General features: G+C 38.4%; 1 protein-coding gene across 1 annotated transcript in view; it reads left to right on the top strand.

Annotated features, from left to right (window-relative positions):
• CLSTN2 (calsyntenin 2) overlaps positions 1-20,757 on the top strand; it is a 1,070,252-nt gene that overhangs the window by 776,275 nt on the left and 273,220 nt on the right. The window contains exon 4 of the mRNA XM_089669513.1: positions 7,211-7,419. Coding sequence (XP_089525639.1) covers positions 7,211-7,419 — 209 coding nt within the window. The remainder of the gene's footprint in view (positions 1-7,210; positions 7,420-20,757) is intronic.

Here is a 20,757-nt window from a genome sequence, read left to right as displayed (position 1 = left end):
ATCACATTATATAAATGTGGCTGTCCATGTATGACATCTATGATCAATGTGTTTCCAAACGTATTTGCTTCACTCGAGATCCATAGCAAGACCCATTCTACAAAATATATTCAACTTATAAGTATATCTGTTATCTGTGACCTGGATCACCTGATGACAGCACAGTGGTATGCAGAAAGGAAGGTTGTAATTCCCATATCCACCAGCAGGTGTCTCCCAGCAGTCAGCATATCCTAGTAATCAGTTTTCACCTGATGCTGGCTGCTGGGAGGGTATTTAGTCCCTTCTCTACCAGTACCTCTTGCTGCAGTGTTTTGCTCTGCTAGCCAGATATTGCTTTCCATTTTTTATGACCCTGCTCCTGACCTTGATTTGGCCTTGTTCCTATACCCAATACCTTGCTGCCTCATACCCAGTCCCCCTTGTTCCTGATCCCAGTCTTTCCTTCCTGACTGTTCCTTGCACCTCCAGTATTACCCTGCTTATCTATGTTCCTCATTTTGTACCTATTGTATATAGTTAGTTAGGATTTCTGTTATTTAGTTAGATTGCTAGTTAGGTATTTTGGTATATGGTTTTGGTTCACTTGTATCTTTATGTTTGCTGTGTTTCCTGTTTGCTGGTGTTTGGATGTCTTTTGTTTTACTATTAGTACATTTTAATTTAAATATATATGGTCTGGTCTCAGTTTCCCAAGTGTAATGTAGCTATGCAGATCTGGCCATCCCTGCTGCAGATCCCTGACCATATCAATATACAAAAATTACAATTACGTGCAATTACAAAAACTATATCAGTCCCCAAATAGAGAAAATATGCCTGAAGGACAAAAAAAAAGGGGAGAAAAGAGGAAAAGTTTCTCTAAACATCCATATTCTCAGGATCCGCACCAAGACCAATAAAAGATGCACATAATTTGCGAAACGGGTTGATTATCTTAGGAACCATTCATAACTACCATATTTATATCACTTGATTCATGGTGGAATTCAGTCAATATTGATGGATGGTTATATTTCATGAGTTTTCATGAGTGTGAAATACACCTTTTAATCTTTGTTATAAATTGCTATTGTTTATTACTTTTGTCGGTTTCTTTTTGTATGTCATACTTCGAGTCCCATTTTATATACACTCATCCTGCGTGGAAGTGGTTTGAAGGGTCCTATGCTCAGGCATACACTATATTTTTAGTGAAGTTGTCCTTAAGTCCGGGTGGCACAGTGGCTTAGTGGTTGGCACGTCTGTCTTGCAATTCCCAATTCCCAACCATGGTGCCTCCTGCATGGAGTTTGCATGTTCTCCCTGTGCTTGTGTGGGTTTCCTCTGGGTGCTCTCATTTCCTCCCATACTCCAAAGACATGCTGTTAGGTAAATTGGCCCTAATATGTGCATGTATGAATGTGAGTTAGGGACCTTAGATTGTACACCCCTTGAGGGTTAGGGTCTGATGTGAATGTTCAATATATATGTGTAAAGTGCTGTGTAAATTGATGATGCTATATAAGTACCTGAAATAAATAATAATAAGTCCTCATGCACACTGGACATTTTTACAGCTGCTGTTTTTGGCTTTTGGCAGTTTTTCTACAGCCAGTAAACTCCCCAGCATGTTTTCCTATGTGTCCATGCACACATAGACTGTAATCAGCATTTTTTGGCAGGGCCTTTTTTGGCTGGAAAAAATCCCTAGAACTAGAGGAGTTTTTTTAGATGGAAAAACGCTCTAATAATTAAAAACGCAGCAAACCGGCGTTTTGGGACTTTTTTGAGCAAAAAAATCAAATTTTTTTGGTTTAAAAAATGCAAACGCAAAAAAAATGCGGCAAAATGCTGCTAAACGCTAATGCAAAAATGCTAAAAAATCCTGACAAACTCACGTTTTTAACGTGACTTTGCACAGCTAACGTTACCAGCGTTATTAAAACGCCCAGTGTGCATGGAGCCTTAAAGTTATAAAAAAAATATTTAAAAGGACAACTTCACTTCTAGAAAAGTTGCCCTTTTAAATTTCTTCCACCCAGTCGTGGTTTCCCATATACCTAAATATTTACCTATATCCCTATTCTGGATATCTTCATTGTTCATCCCTTTTTTTTTCCACCTGCAGCCTTGGTAGACAGAAGTCCCAAATGCACCACAAGCCTCCTGAACTTGTATGTCCCATACATTTCTATGGGTGAGCTTACACCTCTGAATGCCTTTGGCAGTACAGCTCCAGCCATAGGAACACATTTTGGAGGTTCACATTGGGTAGCCTTAGGATGTGGCCAGAACTTTTTTCCACAAAGGCTGGACACCACTGTGCAGAGCTGCACAGCTGAAATCTCCACAGCAGGTTTAAAGATAGAGTAAGTATGTAATCTACATTAAGTCTGGGTTCACACTTCTGCGGTGCGGAATATTGCATGTGATTTCCACAGGAACCACACCTCATTCCTGTGCAAATCGCATGCGAATTCTGTGCGTTGTAATTTGAGCCATACATTTTGTATGGCTCAAATCACACCGCATTCACACCAAAAATGTGCAGGAACCTTTTTTTTGTCTGCACTAGAATCAGATTGCAGGGGTATTTACACCCATGCGATCCGATTCTGCACATTTCACCACATTTTGAGAACAGATTTTGGGGAGTTGTTAACTTAACATACACACCTGAAGCAGTTTGCATTAATGGGGGTGCGATTATGATGCGGTGCGGAATTTGCACAGAAACCGGTGCAAATTCTGCACCGCATCAGTGTGAACCCAGTCTGAGGGTGGGAAGGATATTGAAGGGCAGCTTCATTGAAAGTGCCATTGTTAAAGAGTTTACAATTTATTCCACAGTGTGAATTTTATTTCAACATATGCATTTGCTGATTTATAATCTCTCTATTTCAGCCACCAGTGTTCCAACACAGAGACCTAGAATTACAAAAACTAGCTTTTGTTTGGCAAAGCTAGTTCCTTAACTGTGTCGAAATACAAAAAAAGCGAGCAAAATGTAAATTAATTCACATTTCTTTCAGCAACTCATCTTCATTATAATATAAATATTGTAAAGTCCCTGATCGCCTTCCTCATTTTCTTGAGATTTGTAAACAGTAGGTGTAAACATTTCTTCACTAATAGGGAGAATAGATAGTGTGGCCTGCTGACCCCATCTTACTATTTTTCATCATTTTACATTCTGAGAAAATCAAGCCAGGGCTGTGTTTTCATATTCAGTTCAAGAAGCTTTCCTAGAGTTTGGAATACAATATCATTCAACAAATATACCCAATGCATAAAAAAATAATAGTTTAAAGAGGAATTGAATTTCATATTCACTCTTGTACACTACAAGTGCACATATCATCTTCTCCTTCGCCATTATTGCAGTATGCTAGGCTTCCGCTTGCCATTCTCATTGACATAATTGCCATTCAGCCTGTGTTTTAAACCATGCATTTCTCATCTCACACTGCCTTTGTCCCTTCATCATGAGCCTCGGTCCCTTCTGAGAGTGAAGAAGAATTACTTTTGTCCATGCTTATTAAAGCAATCCAGAATTGTGACTGTGTTATTAAATGTAACACTGCACATCACCTTCCCACCAGCAATGCTTTGTAAATGTACTTTTTATAACAGCAATTCCAGCTCTGTGCTAAGATGATCGGTTCCCACAAGTACAAGTTCTATTATGACAATCCATTAATACCTGGTTAATATTAGGTGTTGCTGTCCTTGTAGTGTACAGTGGTATTAGATATAAAACTAATTGCAGAGATTTTTTTAAAACACACCTTATATGTTTATTCATTACCATATTAATGCATTCTATGTTTACAAACCATTTAGTATATTAATATAATTATTATTTTGTAATAGGGATTTAGTACAGATATCTATAACCATTATGGGAGATTTCCTTTTATTTTCTGTCTTTAGGCATAACAGGATGTAACAGGAAATACTTCCAAAGTAAGGAAAATCTCCTTTTTGATGGCTGACATTAAAGCAAGCAAGTCCCTTTTGAAAGATGTTTCTTCTATTTACTTTCTGATAACAACCTAAAGTTGAGCTCCAGTCTCCTCCCAAAAAAATGAGTCAGCAGCTACAAATACTGTAGTGGACACTTACCTGTCCAGGGATCCAGCGATGTACTCACCCAAGCTGAATCTTCAATCAGCTTTGGGTGAAGGAGCTGGTATCTTGGGTAAGGGAAACCAGCTGTGAATCCTTCTGTCTTTACAGCCATGCTGCACTGTGTGACTGGTCCAGCAGTCTACTGGGACCTGTGTGTGTCTGAGAAGTCTGTGGGGGGAAACAGAAGCCCTGTTTTTAAACGCATGTTCTTAGACAGGTTAATTTGGTTTTTGATAGTTGGCTAACTGGCTGGCAGTTTGAACTGGCTTTCCTATCCCCCTCTTTTGATAAGTTATACTTATCCATGTTCCTTGCTGACAATGGCCATTATTAGACTGGGGTAGGCTGGCAAGTTGAACTGGATAGTCCTATTTTTTACTTTTTGATGCCTTCCATGTTCACTGTTTAAAAAGCCAGTTATAGACCTGGGTAGGTGACCAGTTTTTTCTTTGTTTTTTCTTTGTGGGAAACAGAAGGGGCCAAAAGATCGCCACAGTGATCTTACCCAGAAGTGTGGGAGGTACCTATCAAAACTAGGCGCCCCTCCAAATGTGGCAGTGGAGGGGAGGGGGGTTAAATAATTGGAGCTTCCCCTTTTGGGTGAAATTTTAGATATTCTCAGAATGAAAACTAGTACTTGTAATGATTATCTTCCAGTTTATAAAACCATGAATGTAGCTGTTTTGATCAATCTGTTTTTAAATAAAATATGTTTATTAAAGTGGAGTTCCAGTTGATTTAAAAAAAAAAAATAAAAGTCAGCAGCTACAAAAACTGTAGGTGCTGACTTTTTAAATACAGACACTTACCTGTCCCTCAGTCCAGTGGTGTCCTTACCACGGCTGGTTTCACCAGTTGTCTTCTCTCCCCAGCGCCGGCATCTTCAGTGTGGGCACCCAGATGTGATTGTTTGCGGCTTCACAGCAGGGTGCCCACTGAGCATGCACGAGTAGTGCTGCACTTTGCGAATGGTCCTGTAGTCTTCTGGGACCTGTCACGTGTCACAGAAGACTATGGGGAGGGAGGGGAGAGGTCAAATTCGCAGAGGAAGTGGGAGCTGGTACCTGTCAAATTTGGGTAACGGCTCCCCCAAGGTGCCAATCCTTAACGGGGAGCAGGGGACAAGGGCTTAAAGCGTAACTTCCCCTTTTGGGTGGAGCTCCACTTTAAAGTTTTTTTAGCTTCAACAGAAAGGGTTCAATTCAGAGTTGTATAGAACCTACGGTTTGTCAATAAAACAGATTTAATCTTATAGGAAATACTGTACATGCAGGTCAGTACAGACATGGTTTACTATGCACTGTCACCAAAAGAAACAAATGAAGTTCATCGCAAGGAGGTGAAAATAAGTTTATTTTTGAGAGAAAGGAAAAAGAATTTCCCAGTGTAGCTAAATCTCGGTCCGTATTGGGTTGCAGTTGGAAGGACTAGGTTTGTTCTAAAGGTAATGAAGAATCTAAGAATAAGAAGAGAGAGAGAAGATGGGGGAGGGGAAGAGAGATGAATAGGATAGGAGTGTGGGATTCTTGTACTCGTAGAAGGCGTTCATCCATTAAATGCCTGGGCGCTCGCCATATGTTGAACCATGGAGCTAGATATTAAAGAGGTGAGGGAATAGGTCTCTCAGGCCAGCATCATTTGGAAGGTGGAACTATCACAAAACCGTATACAAGTAAGCCACACCTTGAGCGATCAATTCCTGCGTCCACATCAGTACATTCAGCTCATACATCCACTCTATCATAGTTACTGGGGATGTTGGCTTCCAATGTCTGGGAATCACTGCTCTGGCAGCCACAAGGAAGATGCGGAAGATGCATTTCTTAATCTCAGCTAACTAAGAATTACAGTATCTATAGGAGACCTACTGTATATGTGGAGTCTTATGAGCTATGTTTGGTGTTACTTTTGTGTAAGACAGTGTCCCAGAAGTGTTGTAGTTGTGGGCAATCCCAACAGACATGGTAAATGGTTCTAGTGGAAGAGAGACATCGCCAGAATGTGTCCAGAACAATTTGTAACATTCTGTGAAGTAGGTGAGACCAAGGGTAACATCTAGTTAAAATTTTGAAGTTATGTTCTTGGACAGTGCTGGCAACGGACATCTTGTGCATTAATAGGCAGGATTTAGATATGTCATCTTCTGAATGCAGTTAAGTTCTTTTTCCCATTCTGACAATTGATACATCTGTTTTGACCCTGTGAACATTGGGGTTGATTAACTAAAGACATATAGCTCGTTTACTTTGCAAGGGAAGTTGTACTTTTCTTATTGAATGTGGTGAAGTTTCACATTGCAAAGAAAAGCCAATCACATGCAAGGAAAATGGAAAAAAAGCATTTTTGTTAGCATATTGGATTGGATGATGAAAGACAGCAGAGCTGCACCTTATTCACTAAGCTCTGGGGAAAATTCCCTTGCAAAGTGAAAAATCTCTTGAAAAGTCTATTTGCCTTTAGTAATTCAACTTCATTGTCTCTCTTGGTACTTCCTTGATTTGTAGCTATTGTTGTCTTACTTTGGTGAATAAAAAGTAAATATCCTCCCTTATATCTAAAAACTACAGAAGTTTAATACATTCACAGGATCAAAAATATGTGTTATCACTACTGTCTTGTCCACATAATACTGGGTACATATAAAGAGAGGATATAGGCTGTATTGAATGGGTCATTAAACTATAACAGCACTATCTGCAGTTCAACAGCGCACATACCCTCAGACCATCTTAAAAATTCTCTTGCACCAGTTTTCCTAAACTATAAATTTACCAGGCCTTGGCCAGGACAGATTTTTCAATTCGTTAGCATCTGCAGCCTCCCTTAGTTACCAAGATGTAATTCTAGTTCATATGTTTACATTCTGAATACATGGTAAGAGGATTTAGTTCAGAACATACTACAGGCAATGAACAATTCTTTGCTATCAGGGTAGTGTTCTAAAACATAAAACCATATTTCATATAATACAGTGAAAGATTTTGTTCAGGATTGATTGATTGCCTGTAATGATAACAACAATCTTGCAGGATACTGATAATTTATTATGCTTTACCTGTTTTGCTTTGTGTAATATTATTTTTGTTCTGTTTTCTAGGGCTGTGGTCCACATCCAGGTTAATGATGTGAATGAATTTGCTCCTGTCTTTAAAGAAAACACATACAGGGCGACAGTGACTGAGGGTAAAATCTATGATAGCATCTTACAAGTAGAAGCAATAGACGAGGACTGCTCTCCTCAATACAGCCAGATTTGCAACTATGAGATTGTTACGAGTGATGTCCCATTTGCTATTGACAGGAATGGTAAGTGTTTTATAAGTCAAAGTGTTTTATAAGTAGCTTTACTTTTTATGTTTTCTTCCCCTAAAGTAAATAGAAATTCATAATTTATATAACCAAGGGTTCTGATCTAGCCATTTAGTGGACCTACTAACCCAGCAGACCATGAAGTCCATGGACAATGTCATTACTTCCACGCTGTTTTTCCTATAAAACTCAAAAGCTAAAATGTGATGCTAGCAATATATTTTTCACAAGAGAATTTTTCTAAATGTTGAATTATGTCTATAATTCTGTACAACAAACAAAGGTGATCATGGAGTTGGCACTTTCAAAGCAGGTAACATGTAAAACTATATTCAACTAACTCATAAAATTAAAAATGTTATTAGGTCATTTATTATTATGTCATTTAAATATGGGAAATATGGAGATCCCTATTATCAACATGAATTAAAGGATCTAGGACTGAAGACCAGTAGGTAAATGATAAAAGATTGCACTACTGGGTTATTCTAACTTCACAATTTTAACCTATGAAGATCCATACAAGTGTTTGAAGTCAAGTAGTTTACATGTATTCCAACCTTTCAGTTCCCAGCACCATCTTATTAAACAGTCATAGGTGATAGGATTTACACCATAAAATGGTCTAAAAGTCTGACTCTTCCCAATACTCTTTCCTTCTACATGGACAGTTAGAGCCATACCTGTGTCCACAATTGAGCTTGATTAAGGATGAAAGTTAGGAGTTTTCATTTCCATCAAAATTTCATTTCAGGTCTGCAGGATTTAATGTTAAATGTTAGTGGGTTTTTTTTAGAGTGTAGTGGGTTTTAAGTGGCTTCTAAGAGATGTGAAAGCTCATTTTCAACTGGACCTGTTCATGTACCAAAAATCACCCCTATGTTTGTCTTATTATTGTACACGATTTAAATTTTAAAAAAACACTGTGAAAAAACAAAACTAAAGTAATTGTGATTAACAATATGAAAAAAAACCAAAAAGAAAACCCAAACAAATTTCACTGAAGCAGCCCAGTAAGAAGTTAACTAAGAGATTCTGCTTTCTGGAAGGCAAAATTTGTCATCTTAAACTTGGTAAGCCTAACTTAATGTGGTTAGTACAATTTTAGTTGATCTCTGCTATTACAGACTATTCACAGATTGCATTTTAGTCATTGGTAGTTTGGCAGACGTTATTTATATAAGCTATTGTAATATCAGACATTACTTACTGACATAAGTCCCGCTGTAATCTGTAGACAAAACAAGCAGTTGAAGATAATGTGCAAAAATAGTCACCCTTGCTTTAAGTGCTGCTGGAAACTAACTTTAGTTTTATAAAATTCCATGATCTTGGACTATTTTGGGGTTTATAGATAAGTTTCAAAACATGACCTTCCTTTGGCCTCTCAGCTGCTTTATCATCATTATATTATTAATGTAATCCTTTTATACTGAAATATAGTTCAAAAGTACCAGAAAGGGTCTATAACATGTGCGCAGTGGCAAAACTATAACTATAGCAACTCAGATAGCTGCTATAGTAGGGGTTGGTGGGGGGCTATTAGGGAGACTTAAAAATGGAAAATCAGTGTGTAACACAAATAAAAAAAATTGAGTACTGGAACTTTAACCCTGATTCTAAGCAGTCATGTGCTGCAGACAGATGGAGGATGTAGGCAAAGAGACATTTGGGTATGCCTCTGCCTACTGCCCCCCTTGCTGGCACGCACTGTGATTGTACAAACGGGAGCCTGTCTGAAAGTTCCGACCCTGCTGATCAGTTGTATACAATCACAGCCCAGAGCTCTGTGTTAGTAAACAAGGGGGAATAACCTGTCAGTGTCTCATCCCTGAGATGTGCTCAGTGCATGTCTGAGCACATTTGTACAGTGCTCAGCATAAATGAGTACACCCTTTTGAAAAGGAAGATTTGAATCAGTATCTTAATGATATTGATTCAATAGCTCATTACATGAAAGTAAGTTAAAAAATATAATAGATTACAAAATCTTCAATTTTACTCAAATTAGTTGATGCAAAATTAATACATCCCCAACAAAAACTACTACATCTAGTATTTTTATGACTGCCATGATTTGTAAGGACAGCACCAAGTCTTTTAGGCATTGAATGAACAAGTTGGCGACATATTGCAATGGCTATCTTTTTACATTCTTTAAGAGCGACCTCTGTTAGAGCCTGGATGCTGGATGTAGAGTGATGCTCAACTTGTCTCTTCAGAATTTTTCATAGGTGTTTGATTGGGTTCAGATCAAGAGACATAATTGGCCACTGAATCACTGTTCTTCTTCAGAAATGCAACAGTGGTCTTAGATGTGTGTTTTCGGAGTAATAGTAGCAACTTCTCTTTCAATATAGAGCAGTCCATCTGTGAATTCATGATACCATCAATGAAATGCAACTCCCTGACACCAGCAACACTCATGCAGCCCCACAGAAGGACACTGACACCGCCATGTTTCACTGTAGGCACAATGCATATTTCTGTGTACTCCTCACCTTTACGACGCCATATAGTTTTGAATCCATCAGTTCTAAAAACATTTATCTTGATCTCATCACTCCAAAGTACAGAATCCCAGTAGTCTTCTTCTTTTTTAGCATGGGCCCTGGCAAATTCTAGGTGGGCTTTTTTGTGCATGAGCTTTAGGAGAGGCTTCCTTCATTGACACACCCATGCATGCCATTCCTCTGCAGTGTACGCCCTATTGTGTCAGGGGAAACAATCGCCCCAGTTTGGCTTTTAGCTAACTGCCGTGAACTTGCATGACGGTTGTCTTCAACCCTTCTCATCAGAAGATGCTCCTGTCAAAGTGTTAACTTCCCATGGACAGCCTGTACATCTATATTAAGTAACGCCCTTTTATAATCAACTGTCTGCTGTTTAATGAAGCATTAGACTCACATGTAGTTGAATTCATGTTAATTAGAATTTTGTTGTATAAAATGTAGCTTTGCTCCTAAGACGTTCATTGGGGTGTGTTCATTTTTGCAACATGGTCTTGAATTAATTTGTTAGGAAGAATACATTTTTGTGTGTGAAATTAACAAATCTTGTTTGCAATCAATGGCTCCTGCATTTGTGGGAGTATTCTGCAGTATAGTGTCCCATAGAAAATGTTGATTCTGAAAGAAAAGTAAAGCTTTTCTGACAAATCTGTTGGGGTGTACTCATTTATGCTAAGCAGTAAGTATCATGCCTATTTCTCTAGTCAGTTGTGCACCTACAGTGCGGTGCAAAAGTTATGGGGAGGTGGGAAGAAATGCTGTAAAGTAAGAATGCTTTCAAAAATATATATTTTTATAGTTTTTTTTTATCAATTCACAAAATGCAAAGTGAAAGAACAGAAGAAAAATCTAAATCAAAACAATATTTGTGACTACCCTTTGGCTTTAAACCAGCATCAATTCAATTCACCAAGCTCTTTTGAGGAAGTACAAAGAAACAGGCAATATTGAGGACCATAGATGCAGTGGTCAGCCAAGGAAACTTAATGCAGCAGATGAAAGATACATCATGCTTACTTCCCTTTGACATCAGAAGATGTCCAGCAGTGCTATCAGCACAGAACTGACTTAAACCAGTGGGAACCAGGTACAACGATCTACTGTATGGAGAAACCTGGCCAGAAATGGTCTTCATGGAAGAATTGCAGCCAACAAGCCATACCTCCAACATGGAAATAATGCTAAGCGACCCAACTATGTACAAAAACATAGGTACTGGGGTGCAGAAAAATGGCAGCAAGTGCTCTGGACTGATGAGTCAAAATTTTAAATATTTGGCTGTAGCAGGAGATAGTTTCTTCAATGAAGGGCTGGAGAGCAGCATAATAATGAGTGTCTACAGGTAACAGTGAAGCATGGTAAAATTTTCTTGCAAATTTGGAGCTGCATTTCTGAAAATGGAGTTGGAGATTTGGTTGGGATTAGAGATGAGCGAATCGAACTTGGCGAAGTGGAATTCATTTCGAATATTAGGAAAAATTCGATTCGCATCGAATCCGAATTTTAGCAAACTTCGGATGCACGAATCGAATTTTCCCCGATCAGCCGGCAAAAGTGTCACTGCAGAGAGCTCCGCTATTTCTGACAGTTCTCTGACAGTTCTGACAGTTCATTTACAGCGGTTGAAACATTGTATCTATTTGTTTCCATTTAGGATACAGATGTTTTTATTCGGAAATAAATAGATACAATGTTTCAACCGCTGTAAATGTGAAGGAACTGTCAGAGAACTGTCAGAAATAGCGGAGCTCTCTGCAGATACACTTTTTGCTGTACTGGAATTCTTCTTCTTTTCATTCTTCTTCTTTTCATTCTTCTTCTTCTTCTTCTTCTTCTTCTTCTTCTTTTCATTCTTCTTTTCATTCTTCTTCTTCTTCTTTTCATTCTTCTTCTTCTTCTTTTCATTCTTCTTTTCATTCTTCTTCTTCTTCTTTTCATTCTTCTTCTTCTTTTCATTCTTCTTTTCATTCTTCTTCTTCTTCTTTTCATTCTTCTCATTCTTCTTTTCATTCTTCTTTTCATTCTTCTTCTTTTCATTCTTCTTTTCATTCTTCTTCTTCTTCTTTGCATTCTTCTTCTTTTCATTCTTCTCATTCTTCTTTTAATTCTTCTTTTCATTCTTCTTCTCATTCTTCTTTTCATTCTTCTTCTTCTTCTTTTCATTCTTCTTCTTCTTCTTCTTTTCATTCTTCTTCTTCTTTTCATTCTTCTTTTCATTCTTCTTCTTCTTCTTTTTATTCTTCTTCTTTTCATTCTTCTTCTTCTTTTCATTCTTCTTCTTCTTTTCATTCTTCTTCTTCTTCTTTTCATTCTTCTTTTCATTCTTCTTCTTCTTCTTTTCATTCTTCTTCTTCTTCTTTTCATTCTTCTTTTTATTCTCTTCTTCTTTTCATTCTTCTTCTTCTTCTTTTCATTCTTCTTCTTTTCATTCTTCTTTTCATTCTTCTTCTTCTTCTTTTCATTCTTCTTCTTCTTCTTTTCATACTTCTTTTCATTCTTCTTTTTCTTCTTTTCATTCTTCTTCTTCTTCTTTTCATTCTTCTTTTCATTCTTCTCATTCTTCTTTTAATTCTTCTTTTCATTCTTCTTCTCATTCTTCTTTTCATTCTTCTTCTCATTCTTCTTCTTATTCTTCTTCTTCTTTTCATTCTTCTTCTTCTTCTTTTCATTCTTCTTCTTCTTTTCATTCTTCTTCTTCTTTTCATTCTTCTTCTTCTTCTTCTTTTCATTCTTCTTTTCATTCTTCTTCTTCTTCTTTTCATTCTTCTTTTCATTCTTCTTTTCATTCTTCTTCTTCTTCTTTTCATTCTTCTTCTTCTTCTTTTCATTCTTCTTTTCATTCTTCTTCTTCTTCTTTTCATTCTTCTTCTTTTCATTCTTCTTTTCATTCTTCTTCTTCTTCTTTTCATTCTTCTTCTTCTTCTTTTCATTCTTCTTTTCATTCTTCTTCTTCTTCTTTTCATTCTTCTTCTTCTTCTTTTCATCCTTCTTTTCATTCATCTCATTCTTCTTTTCATTCTTCTTTTCATTCTTCTTCTCATTCTTCTTTTCATTCTTCTTCTTCTTCTTTTCATTCTTCTTCTTCTTCTTTTCATTCTTATTCTTCTTTTCATTCTTCTTCTTCTTCTTTTCATTCTTCTTTTCATTCTTCTTCTTCTTCTTTTCATTCTTCTTCTTCTTCTTTTCATTCTTCTTTTCATTCTTCTTCTTCTTCTTCGTCGTGCCCCGTGACTGCCCAAATGAGTGAAGTGTGCGGTGATTCTAAGATCGACGGCACTCATCTGCATGTCATACTGACTGACAGTATTATTTCTCTTCCCCAGCAGACTCCAAGGGCATTTAAATTAAAGGTACAGTGTTCTGCACTAATATAAAGGCTCTCTGAAGCCTAGAAACCCTTTTAATAAGTTAAATTCGCGGCGAATAAATTCGCATCAAATCAAATTTCTCCCGCAAATTCGGCGAATCAGCCGAATCGAATTTTTGAATAATTCGCTCATCTCTAGTTGGGATCAATAGTGTCCTCAATGCTGAGAAATACAGGCAGATAAGTATCCATCATGCCATACCATCAGGGAGGTGTGATAGTCTCCAAATGTATTTTTCAGCAGGACACCGACCCCAAACATACAGCCAATGTCATTAAGAACTATCTTCAGCATAAAGAAGAACAAAGCATCCTGGAAGTTATGGTTTGGCCCCCACATAGCCCCAATCTCTACATAATTGAGTCTGTTTTTTGGATTACATGAAGAGAAAGAAGGATATGAGGAAGCTTACATTCACAGAAGATCTGTGGTTAGTTCTCCAAGATGTTTGTAACAACCTACCTGCCGAATTCCTTCAAAAACTGTGTGCAAGTGTACTTAGAAGAATTGATGCTGTTCATTTACTTTGCATTTTGTAAATTGTCAAAAATAAAATATTAACACCTCTATTTCTGAAAGTGTTACATTTAAATTTATATGTACAGCATTTTTCACAATTGCCTTTAACTTTTGCACATTACTGTGTGTATATACTGTATATGCTTGCTGAGAGGGTTGGTGTAGGAGTTTAATACCTACACCAGCGCTCTAAGATTACTGGTGACCTACTGAATAAATTTAAAGTTAATTCCCTGCACTACTGCTCTGGCAACTTCTATGCACAGCACTGCTACCTCATAGTGTAGTGACTATGCAGACAGCTCTCATGCTACATGTCCTTGATTTAGGCATACTTTATGTTAAAATCAATTATGCTATTGTCTTAATTAACATTGCCAGGTGTCACAGAGAGAGGTCGCCGACAGCTCTGCCTGTGTGTCATATACATATAACTGTAATCATTAAAGACCATATAACTGAAAAGTAGGAGTATCAAAATGTGTTGTAAAGATAAAAGAAAAATAAAATTAAGACCATCGTCCTGACGCAACAGACATGTAAACAGCCTGTCATTGCTGTTAAGTAGCAGTGCCGGCAATGTGAGATACTGAGGGAAATTTCTCTCAAATGTGAATTGAATTGTCTTTATAATTGAGCGTCTGTCATATAGTGCGGCTGGGGAGCTAAAGATAATATGCTGGCAGGCACCAAATGGAAGGAAAAGCTGGAAATCAGCTTGTCTGTTAGACAACAGCACACTTTGGCGTTCAGTAGTTTGGATATTAGACGAAGGACGTTATGTTGATGAATATGTTTGGGCTACATATTGAAGGCCGCTGTGCCAACCAAATTTTTTCCTGGCTAATGCACTTATCGCAGATATGCCAGAGCTCTAACCTTCTACAAAATAAAAAGATTTCTCACCATTTGCATAATGAATGATTTTAAAATTGGACAGAGTGCAACACCCAGAATATAGTATGAAATGCTAATTCTTCAAAGTACTTTGAGAAGCATGGACAAGATTAATGACAATCCAATGCACTTTCAATGGTGTGGAAGAAACTTGGAAATTAGCTCTTTGGGTTTAATACATAATACTTTTACTTAACTTAAAAGAAGTTATTCAGGCACAAAACACAGAGCTGAGCTGCCTTTAATCAAAATTACCACCACTGCTCGCGTTTCACATCCATCAGTTGTATTTGTGTGTAGATTAGATCTTTGGTAAGTTTTGGATTACTGAGCTGTTACAAGAGGGACTTTTAAATGAGTTAAATATTTCCATTAGTGCTCTTTAGTTTTTACAATACTTAGAATACCAGCACCTTCACAAATTAACTGTAATTTGATGATTAATGAAAGAAGTTGACTACAGTTTGGTAGGACATGTTAAGCTTAGAAACTTGTTCAGATACAAGATCCTCTAGTGAAACATGTTATACTTGGAATAATACAAATGTAAAACACAGTTACAGTGCCCACTTTTTCTGTCATTGATCACTTTATCACAGAAAAAAGGGAATGCCTACTGTAGTGTATAATGAAACAAGATAGTCTAAAAAATATGGAAATGTTGGCTTTTCAGGTGGTGCTGCTGTCTTTTCTGTTACTTCTTCTACTATGGTTCCTGTTCCTGTCTCTCAGTCCTACTGTTCACCTTACTCAGCTGTTAGGATACCAGGCTCTTCTGGTTCTTTATGCTCTCTGCACAGCCTGTGAACATACTATGAATTTCCTCTGGTAAGCTGTGCATATCTTGGTGGGCATCATCAGGTCTCTTGATAGGTCTCCATGCTTTTGGCATGTTTGTTGTTCTTGATTTGTCTCATTATGGACCCTCATTTCTCTGCCCTTTAATGAATTCTTAACCTCACTTTGGCTTCCAATTTTGACTCTTTTCCATGTTTTGAATTTAATGCATGCTTCCTGTCACAGTTATTTATCATCTCTTGGCCCCAACTATGTACTGCTTGTAATAGATTAACATTTTTTGTATTTCACCTTTTGACTTAGTTCTGCCCCACTTTTTTTAACTTCAGACTACTTAATCACCCTCTAGTCTTGCCTGAACACTGTTGGGCTAAAGCTATACTTCCCACATTTTAAAATCTGCTGTATAAATTGCTTGGTTTTCTGAGTAATGGAACATTAACAGTGAAGTTGCAGTGCTTAATATACCTGTAGTTTAAATGTGCCATAGTTACATAGAGACTTGGACTTAAATAGAAATAGTTTCCTCTCTAGCATAGGAAAGGTGGCCAGACTTTGGTGTTCTGTTCCAAAAAGCTAGTGGTGACTAATATATATAACATCAAAGTTGAGCTCCAAATAATTCATTTTCCATTTTGGATAACGTGGGGATTAGAACCTCTGTCTGTCATTGTGATCTGTATCTTATTGGGAAAATACCCCCTAACTTTGTGTACTGATATCTTTAACAGGAATTAAGGGTGATATCCCCTTTGGGATACAAATAGGAATGAAAATCTGGAAGAGGTTCTAACTCTTTCCCACTCTATCTCATTGAATTGATTGCATTTTTTTACTATAATACTGATGTTTTTGACCAGGGTGGTGCTGTGGACATAGCCTATCTTGATTTCAGCAAGGCAATGGATACAGCTCCACATAATGATCTAATTAAAAAGTTCTACAAGCTAGGAGCTAACCCTTGAGTGGCTCAGTGGATATGCAGTTGGCTAAAGGATATATACCAGAGTGTGGTTGTAAATGGGTTCATTAGTAACAGAGACTAGTCACTAATAATGTACCATAAGACTCTGTACTAGGTCCTGCTCTATATAATCTATATGTAAGTGATATAACTAAAGGGTTGATGGGTAAGGTATGCCTTTTTGCTAATGACACAAAAGTATGCAAAAGGTTTGACATATCTGGAGGTGTCTGTATAGCGGAACATGATTTGGCATTGCTGGAAGATTGGTCAAAACAGTGGAAAAATGCAGTTCAATGTTTCTAAATTTAAAATAATGCACTTAGGGAAAAAGAATCCCTTAGCAGACCACAACATTGGGGGTACAGTGTTGGCGAAAACTACAAAGTAAAAAGATTTGGGTGTACTTATTTCAGATATCCATCTTTATCAATTAAGTTATCAGGAGACTGCTGTCTGTTCTAAGATCTTGCAGCCAGGCTCCTTTTAATCACATGCAGTGCATCATCAGGGTGCCAGCTGCAGGTACCAGTAAGAAACAATAGCCCCAGTATGATATGCTCTGGTACATGTACAGTAGAATACCCATGACCTCCTGGAATGCATGAAGTGGGTATCCCAGGAGGCGGCAGACAAAAGTAACATCATTACGGCTTGGGCTAGAATCTAGGAAAAGAGGAGTGAATTCTCTAAAACAAAAAAAATATGATTAAAAAATAATTTTACTAATATGAGAGAGGAGGAGGGCAAGGGTGGAATGGAGGAAAGTGGCCTGGAAGGGCAAAGCTCTGCTTTAAAGAGTAGAGCATGTTCACTTCCAAAGTACATTTTTGTTATTTTATGGGCATTAACGTTTGAAAGCATTGTATTTTTCTTTATTAAATCACTGTCAGTGTGCATTTTTTTGCTTGTGTTATACTATCAAATTGCAATTCCTTTTCTACAGTATAGCATTATATTGATTTCAGTTTATTGGGTATTATACATTAAGTTCAACCCTGTGAGGTATTTAGTAAATGAGCTATACCTATGTATCTAAGCTTTTATTTATAAACACCTAAATGCATAAATCCCTAAGTAGAAGCTCAGACACAATGAAGACAATTCAAAAAAGTGAAACTAACTTCTTTTCTGCTCAGCTCAATGAGATTTAGAATTTACAGTCACATAGCTCAAAGATGATCTTTTTGTTTGTGATGAAGCTTTGGAAATTGAGTCTATAATAAAAAACTATGGCGTTATAAATCTGAAATCCTACACAAATTCAAATGGCAATGGCAATTGACATACATGAACAAATGTTAGCGTGCTGAAGAGTAGAAATGATAAATAATATTGATTAGAACAGAATAAATGTAATATCTCAAAATAAACTAAAAAAAGAAAAACACGCACATGCTCAGTTTGGTGTGTATTGCAAGAGAGGTTTTTTTATTTTCTTGGGAGGATTCATGCGATCAGCACTGGACCAATCGGCCCTGCTTAGAGAGAGGTCAGGGGGTTCTGCATCCCCCTAGAGCAAAATGAAAACTCGTACAAGCATGTGCTCTGCTGGATACTGATAGAAGTTACAAGACTGCTAATGAGAAAGGTATATAGCAGTTTATATTGACTAAAATAATTGCATTTCCATGTTCTGTCTACTGAGGGAGACCAGATATAGTGAATGCAGGGTCCTGGGTTTAGTAACACTTTACCACAAATAAAATGTTACTTGCTAATGTCAATGTTATAGTGTAACTATGACCTATTGTTATAAATATGTTTCTCGTCACTTTTCAGCTAATGCAATAGGAAGTCACCAGCACTCCAAAACATTTCAAAAATTTATTGAGAATATCTAGTGTCACATAGGTCAGTTTGCCAGGGTTTCATTGCATTGCAGGGTCCCTTCATCAGGGTAACTCTGTGACTGAGACAGATCACTAAACCACCCTGAGGAATGGGCCCTTAACGGCGGGGCGTCCCTAGGCAGGTGCGGGGGTACGCGCCGCACCGGGTGACACCTATCGCACGGGGTGGCACCGGACCCACTCCATGAAAAGGTACGTTTTAAACCAAGCCGACGATCCCCGCAGGATGGATCAGATCTGCGGATTGAGCATAATGGATCGAAGTCCGATCCATTATGCTCCCCAATCCACAGATCCGATCCATCTTGCAGGGATTGTTGGCTTGCTTTACAACTTACCTTTTTGTGTAGCTTGTGGAAAGATCAGTTAACCCCGTATAGGTTGCAAAATGATGATCCCCGCAGGATGGATCGGATCTGCGGATTGGGGAAGATAATGGATCGGACTCCGACTCATTATGCTCAATCCGCAGATCCAATCCATCCTGCGGGGATTGTCGGAGGGGGTGTCACCAAGTGTTACCGCGCCGGGTGACATCAAACCTAGGGATGCCCGTGTCTGAGGGATTGATTTAATAAACAGGCTGTTCACTTTGCAAAGGAAGTTGCCCTTTACATGGGAATTTGCATCAGACCTTGGTGAAAGAGGTAAAGCCCTGCTGACTTTTATCATCTAATTGCATCCAAGCAAAAATGCTGTTTCTTTTTCTTGCATGTGATTGGGTATACTTGTCAGTAAGCCAGATATGACCAGAGATGTGTGGACTGACACAGGGAATAGCAGGCTTCAGGAGTAATGTAATAATATAATTTATTTGTGCGACACATCAATATACAAATGCCGTGCAAGTAAAAACCAAATAATCAAAACCTCCACCAAATATACAGTATACACGGGCAGAATAAAACGTAGTCAGGGCTGGAGAGGGAAAATATTCAGGCAGGCCGGGTCAGGATCAATCGGGCGGATCAGGTACAGAGGAGTAGGCAAGCGGATAGTCAAAAGGGAGAGTTGGGTCTGTGCAGGCAGAGTTCAGTCATAGTCAGAGGCAAGCAGGTAGATCACAGGAGTCAGGATACAGGTACAGGACAACAAGGGCTCATGGGAAACAAAACACCAAGGCACTGGTTACAGGCATGATTGCTGCTTAACCACTAGGGGACCGCCCGCAGTACATATACTGCTACAAGCGGCCCCTGTATATATACGTGATCCTGCATTCCGGGGTAGAGGGCGCACACGAGAAGCGTGAGTGCCGTACCTGCGGCACCGATCGCAGCAGCGGATGTCAATCATTGAGTCCCTGTCGGTGATTACCCGCCGGAGCCCGGCGATTGCCGGCAATCACTGACAGAGAGGAAGGCTGCATTGTTTTCAATAGAGCTTTCCTCCCTGTCAGCTTTCAGCTCACTGTTTTCCGAGATCGCTGGTCACAGCCTCCGGGAACAGTGTGTAACAGAGCAGTACACACCCCTGCCCCCTAGTAAAACACTCCCCTCACACAGTTAACCCTTTGTTTGTCTCCAGTAGTTAACCCCTTCCTCCCCAGTACAGTGTCAGTGTTTTATTTTGCACTGATCACTGTATTGGTGTCACTGGGGATGTCAGTGACCCCAAGTCAGTTCCCCCCCCCCAGTGTCAGAATGTCCACCGCAGTCCCGCCGTAAGTCGCTTATTGCCGCCATAAATCGCTGATTGCCGCCATAAGTTACTGATCGCCACTATTATTAGTATAAAAAAAATTAAAACCCAGTATCTATACCGCCATTTGTAGACGCTATAACTTTCACGTAAACCAATTAATTTATACGTATTGGGATTTTTTTTAGCAAAGACATGTCGCAGAATACATTTTGGCTGAAATATATGACGAAATTTGATTTTTAAATTTTTTTACTGGACATGTTTTATAGCAAAAAGTCCAAAATATTGTTTTTTTTCTCAAAATTGTCAGGCTTTTTTTTTATAGTGCAAAAAATAAAAAACACACAGGCAATCAAAAACCACCAAAAGAAAGCCCAATTTGTGGGGAAAAAAAGATGTAAATTTAATTTTGGTGCAGCGTGACTGCACAATTGTCAGTTAAAATAAGCAGTGCCGTAACACAAACCTTTTCTGTAACCGCTTCCTGACCGCCCTATAGCAGAAATACTGCTACAGGACGGCACAGGTGCGCAAAATCACATATATATACGTGATTGGCACTCCCGCGGTTTTAACGTCCCTCCCAGATGGCATCAGATTGCCCGTCTGTACACCAGTCATCACATTTAACCCCTTGATTGCCAGGAAGACGCTCATACATAATAAACTTCCATTGCTAGTATAGTGTCTGAACGGATCAATATCTTTGATCAGATCAGCACTATACCAGCGTTCACATTAGTATAGTGTCCCCAAAAATGCAGTGTTAGCAAAATCAGCCC

Source organism: Staurois parvus, unplaced genomic scaffold (assembly GCF_062004578.1).
Source record: "Staurois parvus isolate SC_StPar_1 unplaced genomic scaffold, SC_StPar_1.0 ptg000078l, whole genome shotgun sequence".
Classification (NCBI taxonomy): domain Eukaryota; kingdom Metazoa; phylum Chordata; class Amphibia; order Anura; family Ranidae; genus Staurois; species Staurois parvus.
Note: the sequence above shows the minus strand (reverse complement) of the source record. Positions and strands in the feature narration are given on the sequence as shown.